This window comes from Ursus arctos, unplaced genomic scaffold, assembly GCF_023065955.2.
Source record: "Ursus arctos isolate Adak ecotype North America unplaced genomic scaffold, UrsArc2.0 scaffold_5, whole genome shotgun sequence".
Taxonomy (NCBI): Eukaryota; Metazoa; Chordata; class Mammalia; order Carnivora; family Ursidae; genus Ursus; species Ursus arctos.
The window spans coordinates 27,485,230-27,510,786 of NW_026623067.1; the positions used below are offsets into that span (position 1 = coordinate 27,485,230).

Below are 25,557 nucleotides of genomic sequence, written 5' to 3' on the forward strand. Positions count from 1 at the left end.
TTTTCTTCTCTTCTAGGATCCTCAGTCAGCCATACCCAAAGGAACACTCTTAGCCATTTTAATTACTACAGTGGTTTACATAGGAATTGCAGTATCCGTAGGTAAATAGCCTTATATTTCTCTTTCAGAAATTTCACGATGTATATACTTTAAATATTTATTTCCATGATACTATATTTTTAACTTTTGATTTCAGAAATATTTCAATAAAAAGATTAAGAGTTGCATATTTTAATTCAGAAAGAGTTTTAAGTAAGCTAGTAGTGATTTTACAGATACTACCTAAACCCCCAGATGCCCTATTGTTTTTTCATCTAGGATCTTTATGAATTAAAGTAAATTAAAAATTATGTAAAGTCTTCTTTGCAAACTCTTAAATTTGACTTAGATATAATTTATAGAAAATATAATTCATATAGTAGAAGTAAATGCATTTTACTCTGTGATCTTCATAAAATTTTTAATATTTTTATTTATGGTGGTTATTTTATATTTGCATGCTAACCTTACTACATATGAAGATCGTTTGAAGACATTTAAGCAAAGCTTGGCATTTTTTTACCAAAAAAACTGATTTTGGTAGACGTGACATTTTATATTGAGTGAAAAGTGTTACTGAAGTCTTAATAAATTGAAGGAACCTGGTTTTCAGCCTTTTCCTGCATTCATGAAATCATAGCATTTTAAATGAACTAGAAAGGACTTAAGTGGTCAAGCAGTCTCTAAATCACTGTTGTATACATGAAGGAGTGAAAGCGTAGAGATTCCCTACCAGAGATGACTGACATTTGATTTCAAGAATTGTGTCCTGGCAAAGAGGGATTTTATTTTGTTTTTTAGTGAATTCTTTAAAGACTCTTAGTAGTTGTTTTTTTTTTTTTTTTTTTTTTTTTGGCTGAAACATTCCCAAGAAAAAGTAAGTATTGATTTACATATAATTTACATGCAGTGACTGATGTGACAGATAATTTTTTTAAAGATTTTATTTGAGAGAGAGAAAGTGAGCAAGAGAGGGAGAGAGAGCATGAGCAGGGGGAGGGACAGGGAGAGGGAGAAGCAGGCTCCTCGTTGAGTGGGAGCCCAAAGTGGGACTGGATCCCAGGACCCTGAGATCATGACCTGAGCCTATACACACAGACACACACACAGACACACACACACGCACGCACGCACGCACACAGGCAAAACTTCTATATATATATAAGCTTAGCAAAAATATTTTTGTGTTCCCCTAAAAGTTTCTGGCTCAAGAAAATTTAGTTTTAATTTACAGAATGATATAACTGATTATGTTTCAAATTGGAAAATAATTAGTCACACCAAATGTTTTCTGTTTGTATCTGTCTCTCTGACTGTGAGCCATCACACTTATTTCATTCTGTCCATATTGGCCCTTGGAGCAATAGGAGTAGCCCTTCCTCCCGAACACTCAGCAGCAGGGTCAGTGTCTACAGCCGTGGATGTGTAATTGGTTCAGAGTAAGGGAACCTTTTTCTCCCCATCGCCTGCGATGTAGAACATCAGAGTAGGAAACACATAAAAGCATAGCTGCTGTAGGATAGACAGCGCTCTTTTCTCCCCTCACCCCAGTTGGTTTCACAAGTACCTTTAAGGATACATGGTTTTGCAAACACTGCTCCGAGAGTTAGATGAAGAAATTTTTGAAGAAAAGAATTTGATACAGTCTGTCTAGTCATTAAAATATTCTGCCTTGTTGCAAACTTAATTTTCTATTTGTTGTTCACTTTTGGCTGCAAGGTTTATAATTTTTACCTCCTATAGGGTGAGACAGGACTGTAGAAGTGCTTCAAACGTCTAAGGAATGCTACTTACGAAAAGTTGCACATCATATGTTGTTCCAAATGATGAAGTGCTTTTTTCCAAGAAAACTTTTTAAATGTCATAGTATGGAAGTTTTCAATTTCGCACCAAAGTAGAGTGCTTTTTCTAATGAACCATCACTTACTTTCAACAAAGTTATAGAAGTAACAGTATATGATTAATCTTGTTTCACCTGTATTCATTCCTTCTGCCCCAATGGTTATTTTTAAGCAAATCTCAGATATCACGCACTGTCTTATTATCAGGATAGACTTACTTGAGCCAAAGGCTTAAAAAGAATTATAATTCATTAATGTTCAAACTGTTTCCCTTCACAGAAGATTGACATTACCGGAATTCTGATCTTTGGCATGTTTCACATATAAAATACTTGGAGTATGGGAAAACATTTCTACCATTTGGAACTCTTCCACACAGTGTTTTTATATTTGCTTGACCAAATAGTTTTGCTCATGACCATTTTCCCCAACTATATGTGTGGGGCTTTTAAGTATGCTTGTGTGAAATACTAGTCTTTGTAAGATTTTGTTTCACTACTTAAGTATTGGGGACCATGATGCTTTTCCAATTCTGTTTAAGGTAAATCTATTTAAACTGTAAATGCTGTATGTAAATGCTAAAAATGTAAATACTGTTAACTAGTTCATTTTCAGTCAGTACCATAAATTCCTTTATAGATATATGTAATTTTGAAATGAATATAAATTTTAGTTGTATTACTTGTTCTTATTGTCCCTTGTCCTTCAGGTTCTTGTGTTGTTCGAGATGCCACTGGGAACGTTAATGACACTATTGTAACAGAGCTAACAAACTGTACTTCTGCAGCCTGCAAGTTAAACTTTGACTTTTCATCTTGTGAAAGCAATCCTTGTTACTACGGCCTAATGAACAATTTCCAGGTGAGCCTCATGTTTATGTTATACCGACATTGTATATCTAGGGGTCAGACTGCCGTCAAATCTGAGCATTCAGAGTACAGCACTCACTTAGAAGGGAGGACCATTGTTACTTTTTACCCAGATAGCTGTTTGGAAAGTCTGTAGATAAATAATTGGGTAAATAGATAAATATTGAAAGGGTAAAATCTGAAGCTGTTCAAGAGCGAAAGGGCTCCCGAAGGTAACACTTTTACGATCGGGTATAATATATAGTATATATACATAGTGTATAGCTTCAGAAAGCAAGGAAGCATCTCACACGTGGTCATATTTGTTGGGTCTATTTCTGGATTCTCTGATCCATTCTTTTGGCATTTCCATCTATCAGTCCACCAGTATCATCCATTCTTGTTTAGAGTAGTTACGTGATAGGTCTTGAAGTCAAGTAGATTGATTCCTCCCACTTTATCCTTTTTCAGAATTGTTTCAGCTATTTTAGTTCCTTTTGCTTTTTTATGTACATTTCAGAATAATGTTTATCTACAAAAAGTCCTGCTAGGATTTTGATAGGAACATATTAAACTTGTGTATCAATTTGGGGAGAATTGACATGTTCACTTTATTGAGTGTTCCAGGCCATGAACTCAGTATGTTTCTCTGTTTATTTAGATCTTCTTTGGTTTCTTTCATCAGCATTGTGTAGTTTTCAGAATACAAGTACTCGACGTGTTTTGTTAGATTTATACCTAAGTATTTCATTTTTATTTGGAGTATTATTTTTTTACAGATTTTCTTTCAAGTAATCTCCACACCCAGTGTGGGGCTTGAACTCACAACCCCGAGGTCCAGAGTTGCATGTTCCACCAATTGAACCCGCCAGGCCACCCCTTAAGTTTTTTAAATGAGTTCAGTACTCAATGAAATGAATTCAGTTTTCTAATTTGAGGTGTCTTCATAATTGCTTTATATTATAACTTCCCTTTTAAAAAAATATTGGTGAGTATCAATTGTGTTAATAGTTAGATAAGGCCATGTAGTCATGCTGTGCTAAACTCCCATTGAACAATAGAATTAAATTCTTAATGGACGCTTGAAAGTTTGTGACCTTTTAGAACATATGAGCTATGTAAAAGATAATACTACTTGTCCAATAGTTAGAGAATATCAATCTTTCTCCTTTTTATTATTACCTCTCTAAGGTTCTGAAACCGAAATGAAATTTTTGTAACATTTATGGGTTTTTACGGAGAGGATTATACTAATTCAAAGTGAAAACTAAAAATTTTGATTCTAGTGTTTTTACAGTTTAGTGTAAACATAAACAGAATAATTGAGAGTTTACTGTATTCTAGAACAATATACATTTTATGTAGAATACTTAAATTTTGTAATAAAATTTGTGACTTAAATTTTTAATGCCTTTTTGTAAATTTTCTCTTTTAAGCAATTGACTGCATTTTCAGTGGTTATAAATATTGAGCCCAATTATGTAATAGAAGTTTGTTTGTTCTAGTCACAAGACTAGGCATAGTCTTAGGAATGAAAGAAAGTATTCATATCCAGCTAATGATTCAGGCCGTTCTGACATTGATATTGTGTATGAAATGCGCAAATGTTGATCTCTGCCCAGTGACTGAAAATGCCAATCAGATTTCTTTGTTGTTACCTTAAAATACAAAAGTGTGTTGTCTTCATCAAGTCCGGTGTGGACTCATTAAAGTTTAGTTTACATAAAGCTGCTTTTCTAATAAAGCTAAATAAATTTTTAAAAAATTTTTTAAATGCTTTCTAAAGTAAGATTAAATGGAAAAAATACTGTAAAAATACAAATTGCTTGTCATTTGATGAAGAATGGTGTATAGAGCATATCTGAGGAGCCTGTAATTTAGAGTCTGATATCGAAATCTATATAAAGCCATACTTGATCACACTGTTTTGCATGTAACGGACTTTTCATACTCAGGAGGAAAAGGGATCTTGGTCACCTTACTTGTCTTAAATTTTTAATTTTACATATATAGTCTTAATGTTTCTGAATATAGTTGTACATTTTCGTGTCCTCTGAAACCTTTAACCCACCATTGCTTAATAGATATTGTGAACCTGTTTGCTCTGTCAGTCAAAATCCTTCATACCCAGACTTACACCCCACTGCCTTCTATCCACACTGAACTCCAGTGGTTGCATGTTTGTACATACACGTGCATACATGCTTACCCTACTCTCTTGGGCTTGTTTTGTTTTGATTTGGTGCTTTACTCTGCTGGGAATGCACCTGCTTTTTTCTTTACTTTTGTCCAAATCTGCCTGCTTTAAAGGAGACCCAGTTCCATGAAGATTTTCTTACACCACAAGTCCTGAACACACACACAAACACCCATACAGAATCTTACTATTCATTTTACTTGCCACTATTCTACCTTTTGTTGGACTTTTGTCTTTTTCCCCCTTACTAAGAGAGAAGACCTGTTTTTGTTCTCTTTGTTTCCACTCTGTATTCTGGACAACACTGGTGTTACCATTATTTACATTTATTATCATTGTCCTTGCTACTCATATTTTATCGCTACATGGTGGGAAATGCAGAAGTTATTGAGTAAATATATAACTAGAAAACAAGAAACTTGGCAAATTTCTAGAAGCATACTGTTTAGAGATGCTAAGCGTAGAGCATTATTTAGTTCAGAGATGATGGAAGAAGAGAAAATGTACTTTTTCCTCAAAACTTGACAGATGGAAGGTTATGGGTACATACAATGCTTGTCGTGTCTGTTTGCCTTAATCCAGCAATGTGTCATGTTCTCTGTTCCTTGCTTTCTCTCTTCATTTATCTCCTGTCTTTGCCCTTATCTTTGAGGTCATTATAGACAGGCACAGAATTTTGTGTTTGATAAGTATATATAGCTGAAATCCAGTCCGCTCATTTTTATCTTGGTCCATCTTATGTGTCCTTTCTAATCTCCTTCCCTATAGACAGGATTGGCAATGCTAATCTGGTATAAACAGCTGTGAAACACAGTGATTGTGAAAAACACATGGCATATACCTAACCACATTGTTACTAAAGGGTTGAATAGAAAATCATCTTTTCAAGATTTTTTTTTCCCCTTGAAATGCTTAGAGAGGACAGTGCTAATGTTGATTAACACCCTTTAATGTATTCTTCATTATTAACACTGAGTCTTTTGAAAGATACAGGGGGAGATATTAAATGGAACAAGGTGGAATTATGTACACTGGTAACCAGATTAATGCATCATGGCCAGGGACTGTGCCTATAGTGAACTTTACATCTGGTTTAAAGTATCAAATTACAGTCAAGTGTAAAATAATCACTAACACCTTAAACCCAATTTCCTTATCTCCTTGGTGTCAGTTGGCACATGGTCTTGGTCAGTATAAATGAAAAGCAGGGCTGCCTGGGTAGCTTAGTCAGTTAAGCTTCCACCTCTTGATTTTGGCTCAGGTCATGATCTCAGGGTCGTGAAATGGAGCCCTGCATAGGGCTCCAAGCTGGGCAGGGAGGCTGCTTAATGTTCTCTTTCTCCCTCTCCCGCTGCCCTTCCCCCCACTTGGTGCTCTCTCTTTCAAATAAGTAATCTTTATATATACATATATATATATACACACACACACATACACACATATATATATATATTAATGTATATATATATACTATATGTGTATATATGTGTGTGTGTGTATATATATTATATGTATATGAAAAGTAAATCTCTCCTAAAGAAGTAATGAATTTAGGTGATGGTCACTGTTCACTACTGGTGAAATTTATAGTGATGGGTCAAGTTGACAGTACCTGAATCCACCATCTTTTCCACCTCAATTTTATTTTTTCACAGTTTTCAAAAATATAAAGGAACAGTGCAGTGAATACCTGTATACCTGTCCCTTCACTTAAATTTACTAGTTGTTTGTATTTTACCCCATTGCTTTATCTTTGTATATATGTATAGTCTTTTTCTCCTCAACCATATGAGAACGAATTAAACACATCATAAAATGTCCGTCAGTTTGAAGTTTTTGAGATAGTCTACATGAGCACAGTGTAGTTATCCCGCTTAAGCAATTTAATGTTGACAAAATACTGTTATCTAAATGTATATTCCATCTTCATTTTCCCCACTTGTTTCAGTAATGTCCCTTACAGCTATTTTTCTTAAATCCAGATGCAATCTAGGTCATGCATGGCATTTAGTTATTATGTTATTTAAAAATCCTTTAATCTAGGACTTTCCAGCTTGCCTGTTTTAATCTTCCACGACATTGATATTTTAAAGAATTCGAGCAAGTTACTTTGAATTTTGCCCCTCAGTTTGGATTTTTCTGGTTGTCTTCTCATGATCTAAGTGATCAGTCCATTTTTTTAAAACTTCATTAGGGAAATGTTTGAACATGTATGAAGATTGAGAATGCAGTGAAATTTAACATACATTTTCCAGCTTTACCAATCACCAGTGCTTGGTTGACTTTGTTTTATTTACAACTTCCTACTTCCCAGATTATTTAAAGACCAATCATAGACTTAGATCCTTTCAGGTAGAAATATTTCCACATTTAGCTTTAATATTTAAGATCTCTTTTTAAAAAGAAAAAACATAACCACAGTACCAATCTACTACCTTAATGTCAAAAAAGAAAAAAAAAAAACCCAGAAAGAAAGAACCTACCTGACAAGAAGTGTATTGTACCATCTTGAAATATTCCTGCCAATAAGTTTGTACTTCAGTCTGATCACCTGTCGGGGTCTATCAGTTGATTAGAAATACAAAGGTGAGAGCAGCAGGTTAAATAACACAAGCCGGAGGTGCAGTCAGCAGAGTCCAGGGTGTGAGGCTTCTACAGGACAATGACCTAAAAATAATAAAATGTAGAGGAAACCAACAGTGAGCCTGTGGATTGAAAAAGACTTAAGAGACATATCAACCAAATTTAAGGTGTAGTCCCTTTGTGGATCCTGGTTTAAACAAACTATTGAAAAAGGCAAGAAAAGATGGACAGGTTGGGGGAATTTGAATGCTAATAGGATATTTGGTGAGGTTAAGGAATTGCTTACTTTTCAATCTGGGACAGCGGCTTTGCAGTTAGAGTTTTTTAAAGTGCTTTACCCATCAGAGGAACGTACTGAAACATTTATGCATTAAGATGTATCTGGGGTTTGACTCAAATGATGTGGGGATTGGTTCATTATGCTATTCTCTCTGCTATTGTATATCTTTGAAATTTTACCAAATAAGAAGATTGAAGGTAAGGGCTCATGGTAAATCTGTTTCAGAAATTTACAATGCACATAACTATTATTCCTGTTCATTATTATCATATTTCCCTGATATTAGTTTCCTTCATTAGCATAATAAAGATATATAGTATTGTGGTTTTTTTAAGTGGTTTGTAAGACTTAATTTTCCATTTTTTTCCCTTTTTTAAGGTAATGAGCATGGTGTCTGGATTTGCACCATTAATTTCTGCTGGTATCTTTTCAGCCACTCTTTCTTCTGCATTAGCATCCCTTGTGAGTGCTCCCAAAATATTTCAGGTAGGTATTTTCACATTACAGTCTTTATTGAAGGGGAGTTTATAGTAATACATACATATGGTAATAAATCTGTATATCTAATTCTGTTACATTTCCTACTAATATTTATGTTTCTTCACTAGGCTCTTTGTAAGGACAACATCTACCCAGCTTTCCAGATGTTTGCTAAAGGTTATGGGAAAAATAATGAACCTCTTCGTGGCTACATCTTAACATTCTTAATTGCCCTTGGATTCATCTTAATTGGTTAGTCATATAAATGGTGTGCTAATATGGATTTTGGAGTATTTACAGTATTAGCTCTAAACATTGAATTATTAAATTATAAATAAAACCTTACTTTGCCTAGTAAACAAAGTTTCTTTGTGATCAATTAAAAGAATATATAGAAAATACTGCAAATAATAGTGCTCAGTACATACTTGCTAAAATTATTACCATTATTAAATCCTCATGAGAGGGAACTTCTAGGTTCTTGTCCCTAAAACAAATGAGAAAATAGCATAAGGGAAAGGATTTCAGAGCCCCCTTCTTCCACTGCTGAAGATGACAGTGGGCTTTTATTGAAAGTCTGAGGATACCACCATGTGTGGAAACTCACTCTCGTGTAACACTGCTAGATATCTATTTGTTAAGGCTACTTTGGGGGAACAAGTTAGCAATGTTGAGTAAAGTTTCTCACAATCCAGCAATTCTCTTTAGGAGTATTTACCCTAGAGAAACTTGAATATATACCCAAAGAGCCATATGCAAAGATGTTTTCAGTGTCATTAATTATAGTAGTGAAAAATGGAAGCAACATGAATAGCTACTAACAGAAGAATGAAACTGCAGAATAATATTCAGGAGTAAAAAAAATGAATAAAATTAACTTTCATATATCTATATGAATGACTCTGCAATATAATAAATTACCAAAACAAATTGCAGAATTATAAATATTGTGTGATATTATTTGTCTAACTTTTAAAATACCCAAAATAGGACTGCCTGCTTGTGGACTATATATGTGTTTAGTAAAACTATATAATATCATTGGAAAGAATATACCAGCTTTGGAGGAGTTGAGGTATAAAGGTTTCCAACTGAGGACCTAAGGTTTGATTCTTGAGAAGTAAAATATACAAAGTATGTATGATAAAATACAAGTCTTCATTAAGTCTGAAGGGTGGATATTCCTTAGGCTGTCATTTAAAAGTTTAAAATAATTTCATTTTTTAAAAAGTCAAAAAATACCTAATGTTTCAATAAATATACGTCGTGTTTCTTTTGCAGCTGAACTGAATGTTATTGCTCCAATTATCTCTAATTTCTTCCTTGCGTCATATGCATTGATCAATTTTTCGGTGTTCCATGCATCACTTGCCAAATCTCCAGGTGATCTTACATTTTTTTAAAATTTTGTAAATGTACTAGTGTCTTTGATTTTAGAAAAAATAAGACTTTAACATTTTAAAAGATGTTATTGTGAATGTTTAGCCCATTAATGCTCAGTCAGCCTTTGCAGTTAGTCAAATTGAGTTTTCGAAGATCTCTTTATCATGAAGTTTCCCAGTAATATACTGTTTCTTGTCTTCGAAGCATGTAAGAGCATTGATCTCAAATTCTTTTTTTTTTTTAAAGGAGAATCTTTTTTTTTTTTTTTTTAAAGATTTTATTTATTTATTTGACAGAGATAGAGACAGCCAGCGAGAGAGGGAACACAAGCAGGGGGAGTGGGAGAGGAAGAAGCAGGCTCATAGCAGAAGAGCCTGATGTGGGGCTCGATCCCATAACACCTGGATGATGCCCTGAGCTGAAGGCAGACGCTTAACCGCTGTGCCACCCAGGCGCCCCTGATCTCAAATTCTGACTAACACTTCAGAAGAATTATTGTCCTTTTCTTTTCCTGTTTTTGTTGATTTCTGTTTCAAGTTCTGAGAACATTATTATGGTATTGTCAACCTGCCCTAAAGAATATTTTCAACACAATAAGTTGCTACTGGAAAAGGTCTCTTGCAACTGAAAAAGTGCCTCAAACACTTTTACTGGGGGCTTTTTGTTATAAACCATAACAACAGTTGGGCATCAGGGAAAGAAGTGAAGGAACAAAAAGCACTTTTCCTTCTAAGGACCTAAAAGCCTCTCAGAACTTTAGGAATATAAATTTCAGAGGTGTCTGTGTGGCTATAAAGGCAGCACAAGGGATGTTTGTACTGGCCTCTTCTTTATCTTGGCAGTATTAATATCAGTATCCTGGTTGTGATAGTCTAGTATCATTTTGCAAGATGTTATCATCAATGGAAATTAGGTAAAAGGTCCCCAGAGTTTCTTTAGACTCTTTTTCATAACTTTGTGTGAAATTGAATTTAAAAAAATATAAAATATATTAAATTATGATTTAAAAATATTTTTTGGCTATGGAATAAAACTTTTAAAACATAGTCTTCAGCAATTTTTTTAGAGTGAGCTTAATTCTTAAATACTTCATCAAAAGTACATTGCTATACTCAACTGTTAATTTTTCTAGCAGGTGGATTAACTTTTAACAATTTTCAAAAATATTCTGTTTGGACTCTTCTGTATATTCATTAGAATAAGGATATGTCTTATGCTAAAATCCAGAACATAAAACCACACTATTAAGAGCTGGGTTTGAAAGCTTCTTTCAGTCTTTTGTAGTTTTTAACCATTCATTAAGATAGGCTGATTTAAACTTTTTTTGTTGAAGAGTTTATTGAATACAGAAACTAGTAACATAGAATAAGACGGAAGTAAAAATATGGGTTCTCTTCATGGCCTTCAAAAATTATGCTCAGTAACGCTCTATGACTTCACTGTTACACATTAGCTTTAGACTTACTATTTAAGTGACCACAAAGAAAGTTATTTGGTGCGTACATATGTACCACTGTCTAAAGCAGATAGGGTATTTGAGTGACTTCAATGTATCTGTTTTATTTGTGATTGTTAGGGTGGCGTCCTGCATTCAAATACTACAACATGTGGATATCACTTCTTGGAGCGATTCTCTGTTGCATAGTGATGTTCGTTATTAACTGGTGGGCTGCATTGCTAACATATGTGATAGTCCTTGGGCTGTATATTTATGTTACCTACAAAAAACCAGGTCAGTAATTTTTTACATTTATTATTTCAAGCTAGAAAATATCTAGAAATTCCTTGTTACTTTTCATATCTAAGCATCATCTTTTGTGTACTTGAAAGGTGCTTTGTAAAACCTAAAATACTTCATTTCCAATTACATGTAGTTTTAGTGAAATAATTACCACAGGGCTTTATTCTCTGGAATTCCTACTTACCCATAAATTAAATTTAACTCTTCCTACTTAAAGAAAAATGAGAAATTTGTATTATTAACATATTGGTGGCCTCAATATACTTTAAAAATTTCTTTGAAAGGATTAGACTTAGTGAAATCGCTCCTGTAGTAGCTGTTTGCCTAATAAACATAATGTGTTACTACTGTAGTCTTAGTACCTGCTGTGTAGTCAGTACCACAGGATTTACAGTGTATTAGAAAGATGTGGTATCTTCCCTGTATAGCAGGGAAGATTTGACAAAGGTGTTTTTAACTGGGAAATAAAGATTACCCAGAAGGTGTCTCACTGATAACTATTGGCTGTATCTCCACATAAGACAATGATACTCGGGAATGTTGGGATTGATCCAGTGTCGTATGGTGACCTCTAACTCTCAGGGAAGAACCAGTGAAAAAGGTTTGACAAGTTTGGGCCCCAAAAGAATAATTTAGGAAGAAATTACAAGAGTGGTTGCAGTGTAGTTATGTGAAACTGTGAGGAAACATTTTGTAATCCAGATATGACACAATGAGGTTTTGGATAAGAGTGCTGGGTTTAGAAATGAAATGGACAAAGAAGGTAATGTTTTAACCATCTTAGAAACAGTTATTTCTCTAAAATAACAAATGTCTAAAATCATATTTGGTGTCCAGGCTGTTTATTCAATACAGAGTGAAATTTGCCTGTTCAAATAACTTAAACTGTTAAGTACTATAAATGGTACTTGCAGAGTTTTAAAATCTTTCAGTCAGAGATCTGCCTCTTTCCCATTAGCCTCTGGCTATATAAACAATAATTTTAAAATTATTTGTGGAACTTTCTTGAGTGGCATGCACGGCATGTCTGCAGCCCTGTCACCTTAGTTCTTTCTGCATACTTTAAAAGCAATTATAGTTCAGATTAGCATTATCATAGTGTCATGCTATGGACTTGAACTATCGAAAGTTCTGAGTACGTTGGTTTATTTTAGCAATTGATTTTTTAAGTCTCAAAGCGCTGTTTACTTCTCTATGTCTCAAATTGGTTATTGATTGTTGGTTAATATTGGTGTATTGCTGCATGAACACTGTCTTCCCACAGATGTGAACTGGGGATCCTCTACACAAGCTTTGACTTACCTAAATGCCCTGCAGCATTCAATTCGTCTTTCAGGAGTGGAAGACCATGTGAAGAACTTTAGGTGAGCAGTAAGGTAACATAGAATCACACCGTAGGTGGCAGTCAGTTCTTTACTTACCATTCAGTAGCATTTTTGTCTGCTGCTATTTCATAAGAAATTTCCTGAAAGCATAGATTATTGTTTTTTGTTTTGCTTGGACTTTGCTTGGGCAGTTTGTTCAAAAAGAAGGATGAGATTTCTTAGTTATCAAAAGTTGACAAAGAGGTGAATTATCTAACTTACAAAAATGTTATGAGAGTGCAAGTGTTGGAAATCTCCCATCTGAAGGCTTTTAAGTGTCAGCTCTCAAAAAGTGAACCGTTTCTTCCTCCTGTGGCCACCGAAGTTCTCTAAGTCTAGAACTACTAAGGAGAGTCGAAGTTAATTTACCATCAGTAAAAATCTTTTGCTTTGTTTTGTTATAGGAATGGGAACATTGAAAAAAAATGTTTTATTCCAAAATAGGTTTTTAAATCTTTATCAGAATTACGTAAACATAGTTGAGAGAGGAAAAACTTGGGTTCGTCATGAAAATCCGTAGTTGCCCAAATTCTTGTGTTCCTCTTTGTGACATACCACAGGCAACTACTTTCAGCTCTTTGCTGATTCATTTAGTAATTACTTGATATTCCCAAACATCATAGTGGTTTTGCCCTACTTTTGATGTTTTAGGCCTTATCTGTAGATGTCCTTCATCCGCATGTGGTTGCACACACATGCACTCTCCTCTCTATCCCATCCTCACAGTGTACTTTTAGGTCATTATTTTGATTATGGTCGTACTTTATATTTTTATAAGTTTTTAAAATGATTCCCGGCTGAGCCATGTAGTAAATTATATTGCTTTTTCTTTCCTGTACAGCTTTGTTTCCTCTGGAGCCTTTCTTTTCTTTTCTTTCTTTACTTTATATGTATCACCATCTCACCCTTGAACAAACTTAGCAAAAGATGTTGTTTTCTTAGCTTCGTAGTTTCTGTTTCTTTGAAGTGTCTTTCTCACTGTTTCCTGTTTCTTTAATTTGGATTCTTAGATTTTTAGCTTTGTCTGAAGTAATTGTGGTCCATGGCTAGCAAAACTCTGCATTCGTAGGTGGGGCTTGTCAGTGAAGCCCTTAATGTAAATTACTGGGGCTTTACTGGTTCTTTGAGAAATTTAAGTCATCTTGAAGACTTTCTTTTTTTGATATGATTAGATTGACCAGAAAAAAATATTTTAATATTGTGCTTGTTGATAAAAGAGTTCTTAGGTGGGAAAGGAGGTCGGGAGATCTCTGGATTCAGTGTATAAATATTTTCTCACTCCTCCCCTGAAAAGTAGCTGCTTTTGCCCTTAGGTGCTGCTGGTGTCTCACAGACCAGAAGCCGCCGCCTTCTTCTTCTTCTTCTTCTTCTTCTTCTTCTTCTTCTGCTTCTGCTTCTGCTTCTTTTTTAATTAAAAAAAAAAAAGCCTTTAATTGAAGTAGAGTGGACATATAATACTGAATTAGTTTTAGAGTCACCTGGCTGGCTCAGTGGGTAGAGCATGATCTCAGGGTCATGAGTTCAAGCTCTATGTTAGGCATAGAGCTTACTTAAAAAAAAAATAATTTAAAAAAATTTTTTTGAAAAATTAAAAAATCTAAATTAGCTTAAGGTATACTACATAGTGATTTTACCATTATATGCATGATGAAATGCACACCATGGTAAGTGTATTATAGTATTATCAACTATTCCTGGTGCTAAACTTTTCATCCCCAAGGCTTACATTAAAACTGAAAGTTTGTACCTCTTAATCCCTTGCACCCATTTTGCTCATCTCCCCAATCCCCTACCCTTTGGTGACCATCAGTTTGTTTACATTTACGAGCCTGTTTCTCTCTTTGTTGTTGCTGTTGTACTAGTTTGTTCTCTATGAATCTGTTTCTCCCTTTGTTGCTGTTCGTTTTCTCTTACCTTTTAGACTCCACATGTAAATGAAATCATATGGTATTTGTCTTTCTCTGGTTTATCTTCCTTAGTATAACACCCTCTAGGTTCATTCTTGTTGTCACAAATGGCAAGATTTCATTATTTTTTATGAACAAGTAATATTCCATTGTGTATATATACCACATATTTTTCATTCATTTATCTCTCACTGGATACTTCGATTTCTTCCATATCTTGACTATTGTAAACAACACTGCAGTAAACAGATGGGTGCATGTATCTTTCCCGATTAGTGTTTTCATTTTCTTCAAGCAAATACCCAGTAGCGAAATTACTGGATCCTATGGTACTTCTCTCTCTGTTGTTTTGAGGAACCTCCATATTGTTTTCCATAGTGGTTGCACCTATTTACATTCCCCAAACACCAGTGCATGAGGGTTCCCTTTGCTCCACATCCTCACTTACTTTTTGTCTTTTGTACTAGCCATTCTGAATATTATGAGGTGATACCTCATTGTGGTTTTGAGACCCTTTCTGGCAAATAAGCCCTAACCTAACAGAATTGGGGAGGATACTTGTTCATCATAGTGATGGAAATGATTTGGTTCTATCTAGTTGTTTCTTGTGCAGAGGTTAAACCAGTGCTTCTTGCTTTGGTCTCTTTACTACATGGCCCCTGCCACTTCCAGAGGTACTTACTACCTCTAACTCATTAGGTATTTTGGTGATTTTTTTTTTTTTTTGGTGTGAAATCAGGTAGCTTCACAGCTTGTTCATAGGCTTTAGGATTTAGCCTCTTCCTGATTTGTCATATCCTTTCTTGTTCTATCTGCTTTCCAGCTTTCAGTATTTCCATACTACTGTGTTTTCTCCTGTCCATATTTTTGTGGGTTTTGTGCCTTAAAAATCCCATTATACAATGGCGTTTTTGGAGGAAGGAGTTAAAATGAAACTGATGTTTACACTCTGTCATCATAACTCGTTGTCATCTCTAATATATTTCGTACTATACTTTTTTGGCATGATACAGCTTTACCAAATTAAGCCTTTGTGATAGATTTACCATTTAGTAAAGATAGGGACTACAAGTTAATTAACTGTAGTACAAGGTTATGTTAAAGTGTACATTAAACTACCATGAAAAAAAGCTGAATTATGCCGCGGCTCTCCAAGACAGACATCACTGTTACGTGATTGTCCAGAGGCGCCTGGATGCTTTATGGCAGGCGGATTTGCTGCACTTGCTCATTCAGGTCCCACATTCCCTGCATCTTGTCAGTCTGCCATTTCCTAGCAGGTGTTTTTGTCCATGTGGTCAGTCATCACCACATCCATGGCATAGCTTACAGGAAAGGGAAACAAAGTGTGGAGGGTAGCCAGCTTCCTTTTTACCGACTTCCTTCTGTAAGTCACTCAGAGGGTCAGTCGTAAGCTACCAGGAAGGCTAGGAATTATGTAATTTCAACATGGGGAGCTATTTAAACTGCTAAAGCTCAGATGGGGAGACTGAGCAGTCTGGGCCATAGGGAATGAGGTCATGTTTGATTCCTCCAAAGCCATTCTTCCAGACAGGACTGGTTTTTCAGATAGCTTGCTAAAATTCTAAATAGGTTAGTTTTTGTTTTGTTCTATTTTTTATAGTCTTTATTCAAGTTTTCATGCTTATTTTATGAGGTTAAGAACTACCCTAACATTTCACTTAGTGGTTAAGTCAGAAGTTTTAATTTATTTACTTTTTGTTAAAGTTCGTTTTAATTATATAAATTCTTATTGTAAAGAATTTTTGGTAATGTTTGAACTTATAAAATGGATGCTCGAATATTTTTTCATAAAATAGCATTGATTTCCATTTCTAGTCAGCTAAAATCAAGAGTTAAGCATATGTGAAAGTCATGCCACTGTCTTGTGTCTACAAAGGCAATTGAATTTAGTTTTGATTTTCATCATAATTAATTAGAATTAAAACTTTTACTTCAAATAGAAACCTTCAAATCAACCGTAGGTGATTTTTTGGATATAACAGCTGTCATTAAAACTAAGCCAGATTAGAGAGGGCTGATATTATGAATTAGAAATCACTATGATGTGATCAAGCTAAAAAAGAAGGTGACCTGTTTGTACATGAAGGTAAAGCCATGCTCAGTGAAAGTTTTGTGAACTCTGTGAAAGAACTGGAATATTTATTACCTTGAGAAGATGAGGGGCACCTGAGTGGCTCAGTTGTTAAGCGTCTGCCTTCAGCTCAGGGTGTGATCCCAGGGTCCTGGGATCGAGCCCCCCACATCGGGCTCCATGCTCTGCTGGGAGCCTGCTTCTTCCTCTCCCACTCCCCCTGCTTGTGTTCCCTCTCTCGCTGGCTGTCTCTCTCTCTGTCAAATAAATAAATAAAATAAAATAAAATTTAAAAGATAAAAAGTTGTTACATATATTTAATATAACTATTATATTTCTTCCTGTAATACCTACCAGAATCTTGATGTATAATATTACCTGTTATTTTAGAAGGACATTTGGCATGATCTGGTTTCTGCATTTCTCCTGTGCTGAGAAACCCTGGTTAAAAGTCCTCTTCTTTTGAGAATACTGTGTCCTGTGTCCTGAGGGCAGTTGCATGAAGGAGATTCTAGTGTAATAATACATTCTTAAGAGAAGCAACTTAGAAACGTGTCCATGTTATCAAAAATCTCAACTTCTCTAATTTTGTTTTATTTTTTAATCTTAAATTAGGCCACAGTGTCTTGTTATGACAGGTGCTCCAAACTCACGCCCAGCTTTGCTTCATCTTGTTCATGATTTCACAAAAAATGTTGGTTTGATGATCTGTAGTCATGTACATATGGTAAGTGTTTGCATTGCTTTTTTATATTAAAACGTTTTTTGCTCTCTATATATGATTTGTAATTTGTGGGGGTTTCTGGGTATGAAATGATTTGACAAGATAAATCTGTTGAGTTTGGGGTTTTTTTGAAGTTATTTTCTTCAAAGTATTACAGCCTCTAAACTGTCTCAAAACCTTATTTTAGAAAAGATTTTAGAATTTTCAATCTTCATTTTTTTTCTTATTTAATAGGAGATTTTACCAAACTATATTTCTCTTATAGAATGGTTTGGCTAAGAAAAGTAGCTTCTTGATAACTAAGGAGTCTAAATGAATTACAGCATGTGTATCTTCTTACTAATATTTCTCATACTTTTCTGAGAACTCTGGGAACATTTACTACCAGAAATAAAAAGAGGTTCGAGGAGGTAGATGAATTGTGGTAAATATCTAGCATCCAGTACGTAAGAAGAGCAGAGTGAATGCTGAATTTCCAAGTTCGAACACTGTTAATTGCCTGTTCATTTGTGTTTTAACCACAAGTACTAACATTATTAAAAATAGTGGTAAACTTTTCACCCAAAAGTGGTTTTCTATTTTTGACATCTTGGCTATTGAAAAGAATTGCTAGATGATGGGTCGCCTGTTCTGCATGAGAAATAGGAGTATTTGTCATATTAGCTTTTGTCCCAAACTGTTCATCTCGTTAGAAATGTGTATTGGATGACCTATGTCTCAGCTCCTGCTAGAGTTGCTCTTACGCTTGTATAGTCGCAAAGTCAAAGCCGTGTCTGGCAGAGAACATGGGGACACTGGCCCCAGGTCCCCCATTAGGACCTGTGAAGTTTTTCAGCTTGTCTCCAAGTTGATCAGTTCAGGTTGGGGTTTTGACCACAAGAAATTACAAATTAGGCACCTCCCAGGAATAGCAAATTGTATTTTTCCTTTACTTTTTCATGAACAATTAAGGCGTTCTCTTAAACCTGCTTTTAGATTTTTGCTTTATATACATTTGCATATGGCACATTTTATGTGTTGCTTGCAAGGATCAAAATAGAATTGGAAGTTGAAAAACCTCATTTCCTTAATTCTCTTCATCATTTAACAGAAGTATGAAGAAAAAAATGCATTTATATTTTACAGCAAACTTGCATTTTCAGTGATATTTTCAGCTTCCTGAGAATTAATAACTCAGACATTGGGGACAAATTAAAAATAAGCTAGGAAACTTCCGGTAGAAAAACAGAAGGCTCTTATTTTTCTCCATGTGATCTCTTGTCCATTTTCAACAATTTCTAATTTCTCTCATTTACTTAGTATATTGAAAAACTTCCTATTTATGTTTCTGTGTGTATTTCTTCCTCTTCTCCCTTTTCATGGTGCCTCCTGTGCTTTAACTCTTCCATTAACCCTGCCTTGTCATCATCTTCAGTGCTATGGAAAGAATTCATTGACATGAAAATGAAATGTTTTGCCATACTTCTCTCCCATCCCCAAGGTTTAGGCAGCTTGTTTAAGCTAGTATAATGGGGTGGTCTTCATAAATGTGGACTGTATTATCTTTCAGTTAAAGGCATAATTAATATTCTTATCCAAAAGGGCCCTCGAAGACAAGCCATGAAAGAGATGTCCGTTGATCAAGCCAAATATCAGCGGTGGCTTATCAAAAACAAGATGAAGGCTTTTTATGCCCCAGTACATGCAGATGATTTGAGAGAGGGTGCACAGTACTTGATGCAGGTAAATACATTACACCTTTCAAATAACAAAATTCGAGTTTTGTGTGACCTTTTAAAACCTTTTGCATTCTAGGTGTCATTCTTCATATTAATAAAAATGGTATATCTTTTAAAATATCTTTATTACTACTAAGATTTGTGTAATCTGAGCGCTTAAGGAACTACAGAGATAATGCGCTGTTAGCTGACAGGGGGAAAACCTGTATGGAAATTATCTTAGCCTATTTCCCTAAGATATTCCCCCCTCATTTTCTGCTATACTTCACTGGGTTTTGTTTTTTTTAAGTGTTAAGTAATGGCAGTCCTTGTGTAATATTTTAAAAATTCTAGTTCCTTACTGTATTTCTCACTATTTATTTACTAAACTTAGACTTCACGTTCAGTTTTGTATATGACACAGTGGTTACATGGAGTTTGGAATTAGTCCTGGATTTAAATGCTAGCATCGCCACTTCCTTAGTATGAATTTTTGCTGAGCAAGTTACTCAGCTTCTCTGAAACTTCATTTCCTCAATCAGCCCTAAAGGTTGTGGGAACAAATAAGTGGGTTGAGATAGTGTTTGCCATCCTATTTTCATAAGAAACCCTTTCTTCAAAGGAAAGCTTAACTGGAAGCCCATTCACCTTGCTAATTGTGGAGCTGCTTTGTTAAAGCAGAGGTGGGAGGCTCAGAGTGCTATCACCTGTGCCCCTTCTGTTTGAAGGTTTCACGTTTCTCACACTTGACAAGCATGAGGGTAAGACTATCTTAGGTGAGCCCCAAGAATAATACGGGGTGGAAGTGGGCTTTCTGTGGCAGATACCCTTATCATAAACTACAGTAATTAAGACATAGTGGTACTGAAGTAGTGATAATTAGATTAATGGAATAAGACAGGAGAAATAGAGCCACTCATAGAGGAAATTTAATACATGACAGAGGTAGCACTAAATCCAGGATGGTCTGGGACAATTAATTATCCATGGAAAAAAATAATGTAACAGATCCTTACAAGGACTACACAAAAACTATTTCCAGATGGATTAAAGACTCAAAATACAGAATACTTTCATGACTTGGACTAGGGAAGGATTTTTTAAAATGAGACAGAGCAAATTGAACTATGAAGAAGAGATAAGTTATTCTTTGGTTAAAATTTAGAACTTTGTGCTTTTAAAAAAACCAAAAAACAAAAACCATGAAAATGAAAAAGGAAGTCACAGACCAGAGAGATAACATGTTACTAGCAAAATAATATGGCCCAAAACATGAAAATGAAAAAGGAAGTCACAGACCAGAGAGACAACATGTTACTAGCAAAAGAATATGGCCCAAAAGTATATATAAAGAAATAGTGTAAATCAGTAAGACGGGAAAAAAGGAGCAAAAATAAAGGAAAAGAAGAGGAGACATAAATGGTAAAAGTAAAAAATCAACACCACAATACACATTTATTCCATACTCGTTAGACTGACCAGAGTTTGTTCTTTTACTTCCAAGTCTTAGGAGCAGTGAGAGCACTTGGCAGTCTTTGCACTGCTGTAATAACAAAGATGGGACAACCATTTTGGTCAGCAACCTGGCATTGTCCTGCAGATTTGAACCTGTGGGCATCCCAGGACGTCCCATTCTTATATGTGTACCTTAGAGAAACTTCTACATGCGTAAAGAAGGTTCTATGAAACTACGGAGTAGCATTATTTGTAGTAGTGACAAAGACCTGGAAGTAACTTCAACAACCATCAATCACAGGTGTAAAGATCATGGTATAATCATGCGGTGGAATTCTACATAGCAACAGGGATAAACCTCAAAAACAAAAAGTGTTAAGGAGAATAGCAAGCTGAAAGATAGCAATGTGGAGATGCTATGAAATTTTAAATTATATATAAATTGAAAAATACATAAGTATGCCTAAATAATAGAATACATAGTAAAAATACAAAGAGGGCATGAGAAGGAAACATAGGGTGTTTGAAGTGTGTTTGTCATGTTTATTTTCGTTAGGTAGTGGGTATATGATTATTCACTTTTCTATGCAAAATTTTTATTATTTCAAGTAAAATCCTACCTCTGGTCATAAGGTTGTTTCTAGTGGGTAAATCTTACTTGCTTTTGTACAATTTATAGGCACATTTCTATAACATTTCTTTATCATGTGTTTAATAAATGTGTAGGAAGTGAAGGAAAATACTTCCTTAGAGCAGTGGTTCCTGAACTTGAGCGTGCATCAGAGTCACCTGGTGGACGTGGAGGACAGAACACTGGGCCCCACCTTTGGAATGAGTTAGTAGGTCTGCAGCGAGTCGGAGAGTTTGCCGTTCTGTAACTTGTCAGGTGCTGATGCTGCTGCTCCTGGTGTGGTCTGGGTCCTCCATTTCGAGGACCTCTGCCTTGGAGGGTTTCTGTAATAAAAATGACACTGTTGATGAGAGTTAGGGTCCATTATCCCCATCACTCTCCTCCACCTAACATGCTCACCTCAGGGGGTCTTGACCATTTCAGCAGTGTGGGCAAAGGTGGGATGCATAGAACAGTGGTATTCTGAAACTGCCCTATAGGCCCGGCATATACAAGCACTTGATGAAGATGCCCAAGAGGTTGACTTTATTCTAGTGGCATAGCTGTCTGTGTAAAATAAATTTACAAATAAGAGAATCACTGACATCATAGTGTAAATTGTCACTGGCAGTATTAATCCTCCTTTGTACCTTCTGGAAATCTGTTACATCAAATGGCAAATGTCTGTATGTCTGTTAGAGGTTTATAATCTTTGTCAAAATAGTTTTTTGTATGTTGATTTGTTCAGTGACTTATGTTATAGTCCTGGAGATGCTGTTTTTAGATGGTTTTCTTAGGCTTTACTATACCTTCCTCTCTAACTTTTCATTTCTCTGTCTCTCTAGTTATCTAGTTACTAGTTACTAATGATAAGCATTTATTTATCTTTAAATTAGCATTTACGATCCAACTTCCACAATAAAACTTGAGATTCACTTTTTTAAAAAGAGGCACTCTACCAATAGCTTGCTTAAGAAGCCCTTTGGCAGTGACACATTAGCACTGCTGACTCGTTTGTGTATTTGGGTTTTTCATTTCTTTTTTTTAATGGCAGGAGCCACTAAACTGTCAATCCAATTTTAAACCTTCATTCCAAAGAGCAAAAATTCATTGTTCTTATTGAAAATTCAGATCACAGATTATGATGGCCATTTAAATCAAGTGGATATCATTCAGAGTCTCATTATAGACATAACTCCACCTTTTTCCGGGACAAAAATAGCCTAGAGGTATACTCTGTAATATGTACTGAGTGTTTCTGGCACCTTTCCCCGTCATCAGCTATATTTTGAGGTAAACAGTAATTTCTTCTAAATTACTCTAAAACAAATAGACCAAAATAATTTCCCATTGCCAATAAGACTATTTGAAATATAAATTATGTCCAGATCCTATAGCCACATCCTAAATATATATTGAGCCATGAGATAATAACTGATGATAATTTAAAGCCTATTAGGTGAACATTTTAACCATCCAGGACATGGAACCAAAACTCTACAAGTTTTCTTTCGCACTGATTTTTAAAGTAATAACAAATCTCACAATAGTACATTTAACTACATTTAAATAGATAACCATAATGTTTGGAAATGTTTTTACTTAATAGTGAAATGCAAAAATAAAAGCCATGTACCACTGTGGACGTGAGTGGTTCTGCTGCCGTAGGAACAGTTATGATAATGTCCAGAAAAATATGATAACAAACTAAACACATTTCTCATCAGCAAATTCTGGTGGAAGATGCACAGAAAACATTGCTAAAGAGTCAAAGAAACAAATAACAGTAATGTTTGAAACTGGAGATGAGCTTCAAAGGATTGCATTCTGCCTAATTGGTTTCAATTATGGAATTCCATAAAAAACCTGATTTTTTATGAACTATTAAAGGAATCTGTTCCAGAGAAGACATATTTTCAGGGATAAATTATTCTTTAAAACACAGGATGTTTTATGGAAACTGAAAACATTACTTCTGACTGAATAGCTACTTTGATTAGAATTTACAAAGGATTTAGGGATGAGTGATACATTTGAAATTTCTTTACTCAGTCATTCAAGGGAAAGTTATTGAAGTAATGAAGTTGAAACAAGAGCCTGAGGGCCGCAGGATGTTATTGTTAATTTTATAAATAAAACATTTTAATTATAATAAGATTGTGGCAAACGTTTGTGATGAAAAAGAAAATAAAAAGAGAATAATAATGATATCATTTTGTGCCATCAAGAAGTTACTGGTTATTTTGTGGCTTAGTTCTTTAAAAAGCTCTAAAACTTAAAGATGTTTCTTGCTTTTCTTTTACCAGACAAACAAACTCAAAACTGTGTGCTTAGTGGCTGTCTTGGTACCTAACAGATAATTGTAAAAAAAAATGATTATTTTTTATCTGTCCTTTAAAGGCAAAGGGTGGTTTTTAATATTGAGTGGAGAAAAAAAATCTTATTTTTTGAAAGAAACTTGTACATGGAGAGAAATTTTTTGAGGATGGATTTAATCTTTATATGGTTAAGAATATTTCTAATTATACCAAGTCCTTAGGACAGTGTCTGGCCAATGGTCAGCACTTAATATATACTTGAATTAAACTAATCTTTGCACAACATGATTTACAATATGTCATGTTTAAAAACTTGAGTGTGGGGTGCCTGGCAGACTCAGCCAGTAGAACGTGTGGCCCTTGATCTCTGGGTCATGAGTTTGAGCCCAGCATTGGAAGTAGAATTTCCTTAAAAAATAAAAAAAACAGAAATGTGACCTCACATCATGCACAGAAATTGACTCAAAATAGATCAGCGATATAGGAGCTAAAACCATAAAACTCTTAGAAGAAAATACAGAGGTAAAATTTCATGACCTTGGATTTGGCAGTGTATTCTTAGATGCAACACCAGAAGCATGAACAACAAAAGAAAAAAGTAAATAAATTGGACATCATCAAAATTAAAAACTTCCGTGCATCTCAAAGGACATTATCAAGAAAGTGAAAGACAACCTACAGAAGGGAAGAAAATACTTGTAAATCATACATGTGATGAAGTTTAATATCCAGGGTATATGAACTTCTAAAACAGGAAGAAAAAGACTGACAACCCAGTGAAAATGGGCAAAGGGTTTGAGTAAATGTTTCTCCAAGGAAGATCTAAAGATAGTTAATAAGCTCATGAAAAGATGCTCACTATCGTTAGTTATTAGGGAAATGCATATCAAAATCACAATGAGAGAACATTACACTCCAAGGATATCTATAATTTAAAACAACCCCTTCTTGCCCCCCCCCCCCCCCCCAAACCAAGAAATCACTAGTGTTGCTGAGGATGTGGAGAAATTGAAGTATGGGCATTGCTGGTGGGCTTGTTGCATGCTGTAGCTGCTGTGTGAAACGGTTCAGTGGTCCCTCAGCACAGCGTGGGGTCTGCATATGACCAGCAATTCTCCTTGACATACAGGCAAAGAAATTGGAGCTGGGTTCAAAGAGATTGTTATTTTTGTATGCCAGTGTTGATAGCGTTTCTTACTAGCCAAAAGGTGGAAACAATGTGAGCATCTGTCAACAGATGAATGGATAAACAAAATGCGCTATTCACGAACAGTGGAATATCATTCAGCCACAGAAAAGAATGTAGTTCTGATAGATGCTGTAACGCAGATGAACCTGGGAGACATGATGCTAAATAAAATAGACCAGTCACCAGGGACAAACACTGTATGATCACACTTACTGAAACATCGAGGATAAGCAAATTCAAGTGACAGAAGTATATTAGCTGTTACCAGGACCTGGAGGGAGGCAAGAGATGGGTAATTACCTCTTTTGTGGTTAGAGAATTATTGTTTGGGGCTCAGAGAGGGTTTGCAAATAGATAATGGGGTTCGAAAATCAGTGTGTTTTACTATCTTACAAAAGAAGAAATTCATGGAATTTGGGGATATGTTAAGCATATTGGATTGCAACTCTAGATGGAGTTGCACAAAAAATAATTTGATAGAAAAGTTAAGAAGAATTTAGCCACTTCTCAGGAGAAACTTGTGCATGATTGGTAGAAAGAAGTCAAAATTTAGTGTTGATGTGATTCAGAACTGCAACCAATAATGCTTGTCTTCCATTTGGACTTTTGCTTCTGGGTGTTAATGGATATCAAAATAGATACCTAAGAATACCACTCTCATTATGATTTATATGAAAGATTAGATATATTCTATTATCTTTTTCTTATTAAAAAAATAGAAATTTTGGCAAATCATGTGAGTATGAAAGTGTCCATTTAGAATTTTTAAAGCATTTATCTTCCATTTTTGTATATGTTTAATCATA

At 35.0% G+C, this 25,557-nt stretch overlaps 1 protein-coding gene across 2 annotated transcripts in view; it reads left to right on the forward strand.

Annotated features, from left to right (window-relative positions):
• The window catches only part of SLC12A2 (solute carrier family 12 member 2), a 102,912-nt gene that overhangs the window by 55,848 nt on the left and 21,507 nt on the right, over positions 1-25,557 (forward strand). For both annotated transcript variants that reach the window (XM_026507877.4, XM_044387366.3), the window contains exons 9-17: positions 17-101; positions 2,590-2,741; positions 8,167-8,274; positions 8,397-8,520; positions 9,550-9,651; positions 11,228-11,383; positions 12,657-12,756; positions 17,374-17,485; positions 19,064-19,204. In XM_026507877.4, the coding sequence (XP_026363662.1) occupies positions 17-101; positions 2,590-2,741; positions 8,167-8,274; positions 8,397-8,520; positions 9,550-9,651; positions 11,228-11,383; positions 12,657-12,756; positions 17,374-17,485; positions 19,064-19,204 (1,080 nt within the window). The remainder of the gene's footprint in view (positions 1-16; positions 102-2,589; positions 2,742-8,166; positions 8,275-8,396; positions 8,521-9,549; positions 9,652-11,227; positions 11,384-12,656; positions 12,757-17,373; positions 17,486-19,063; positions 19,205-25,557) is intronic.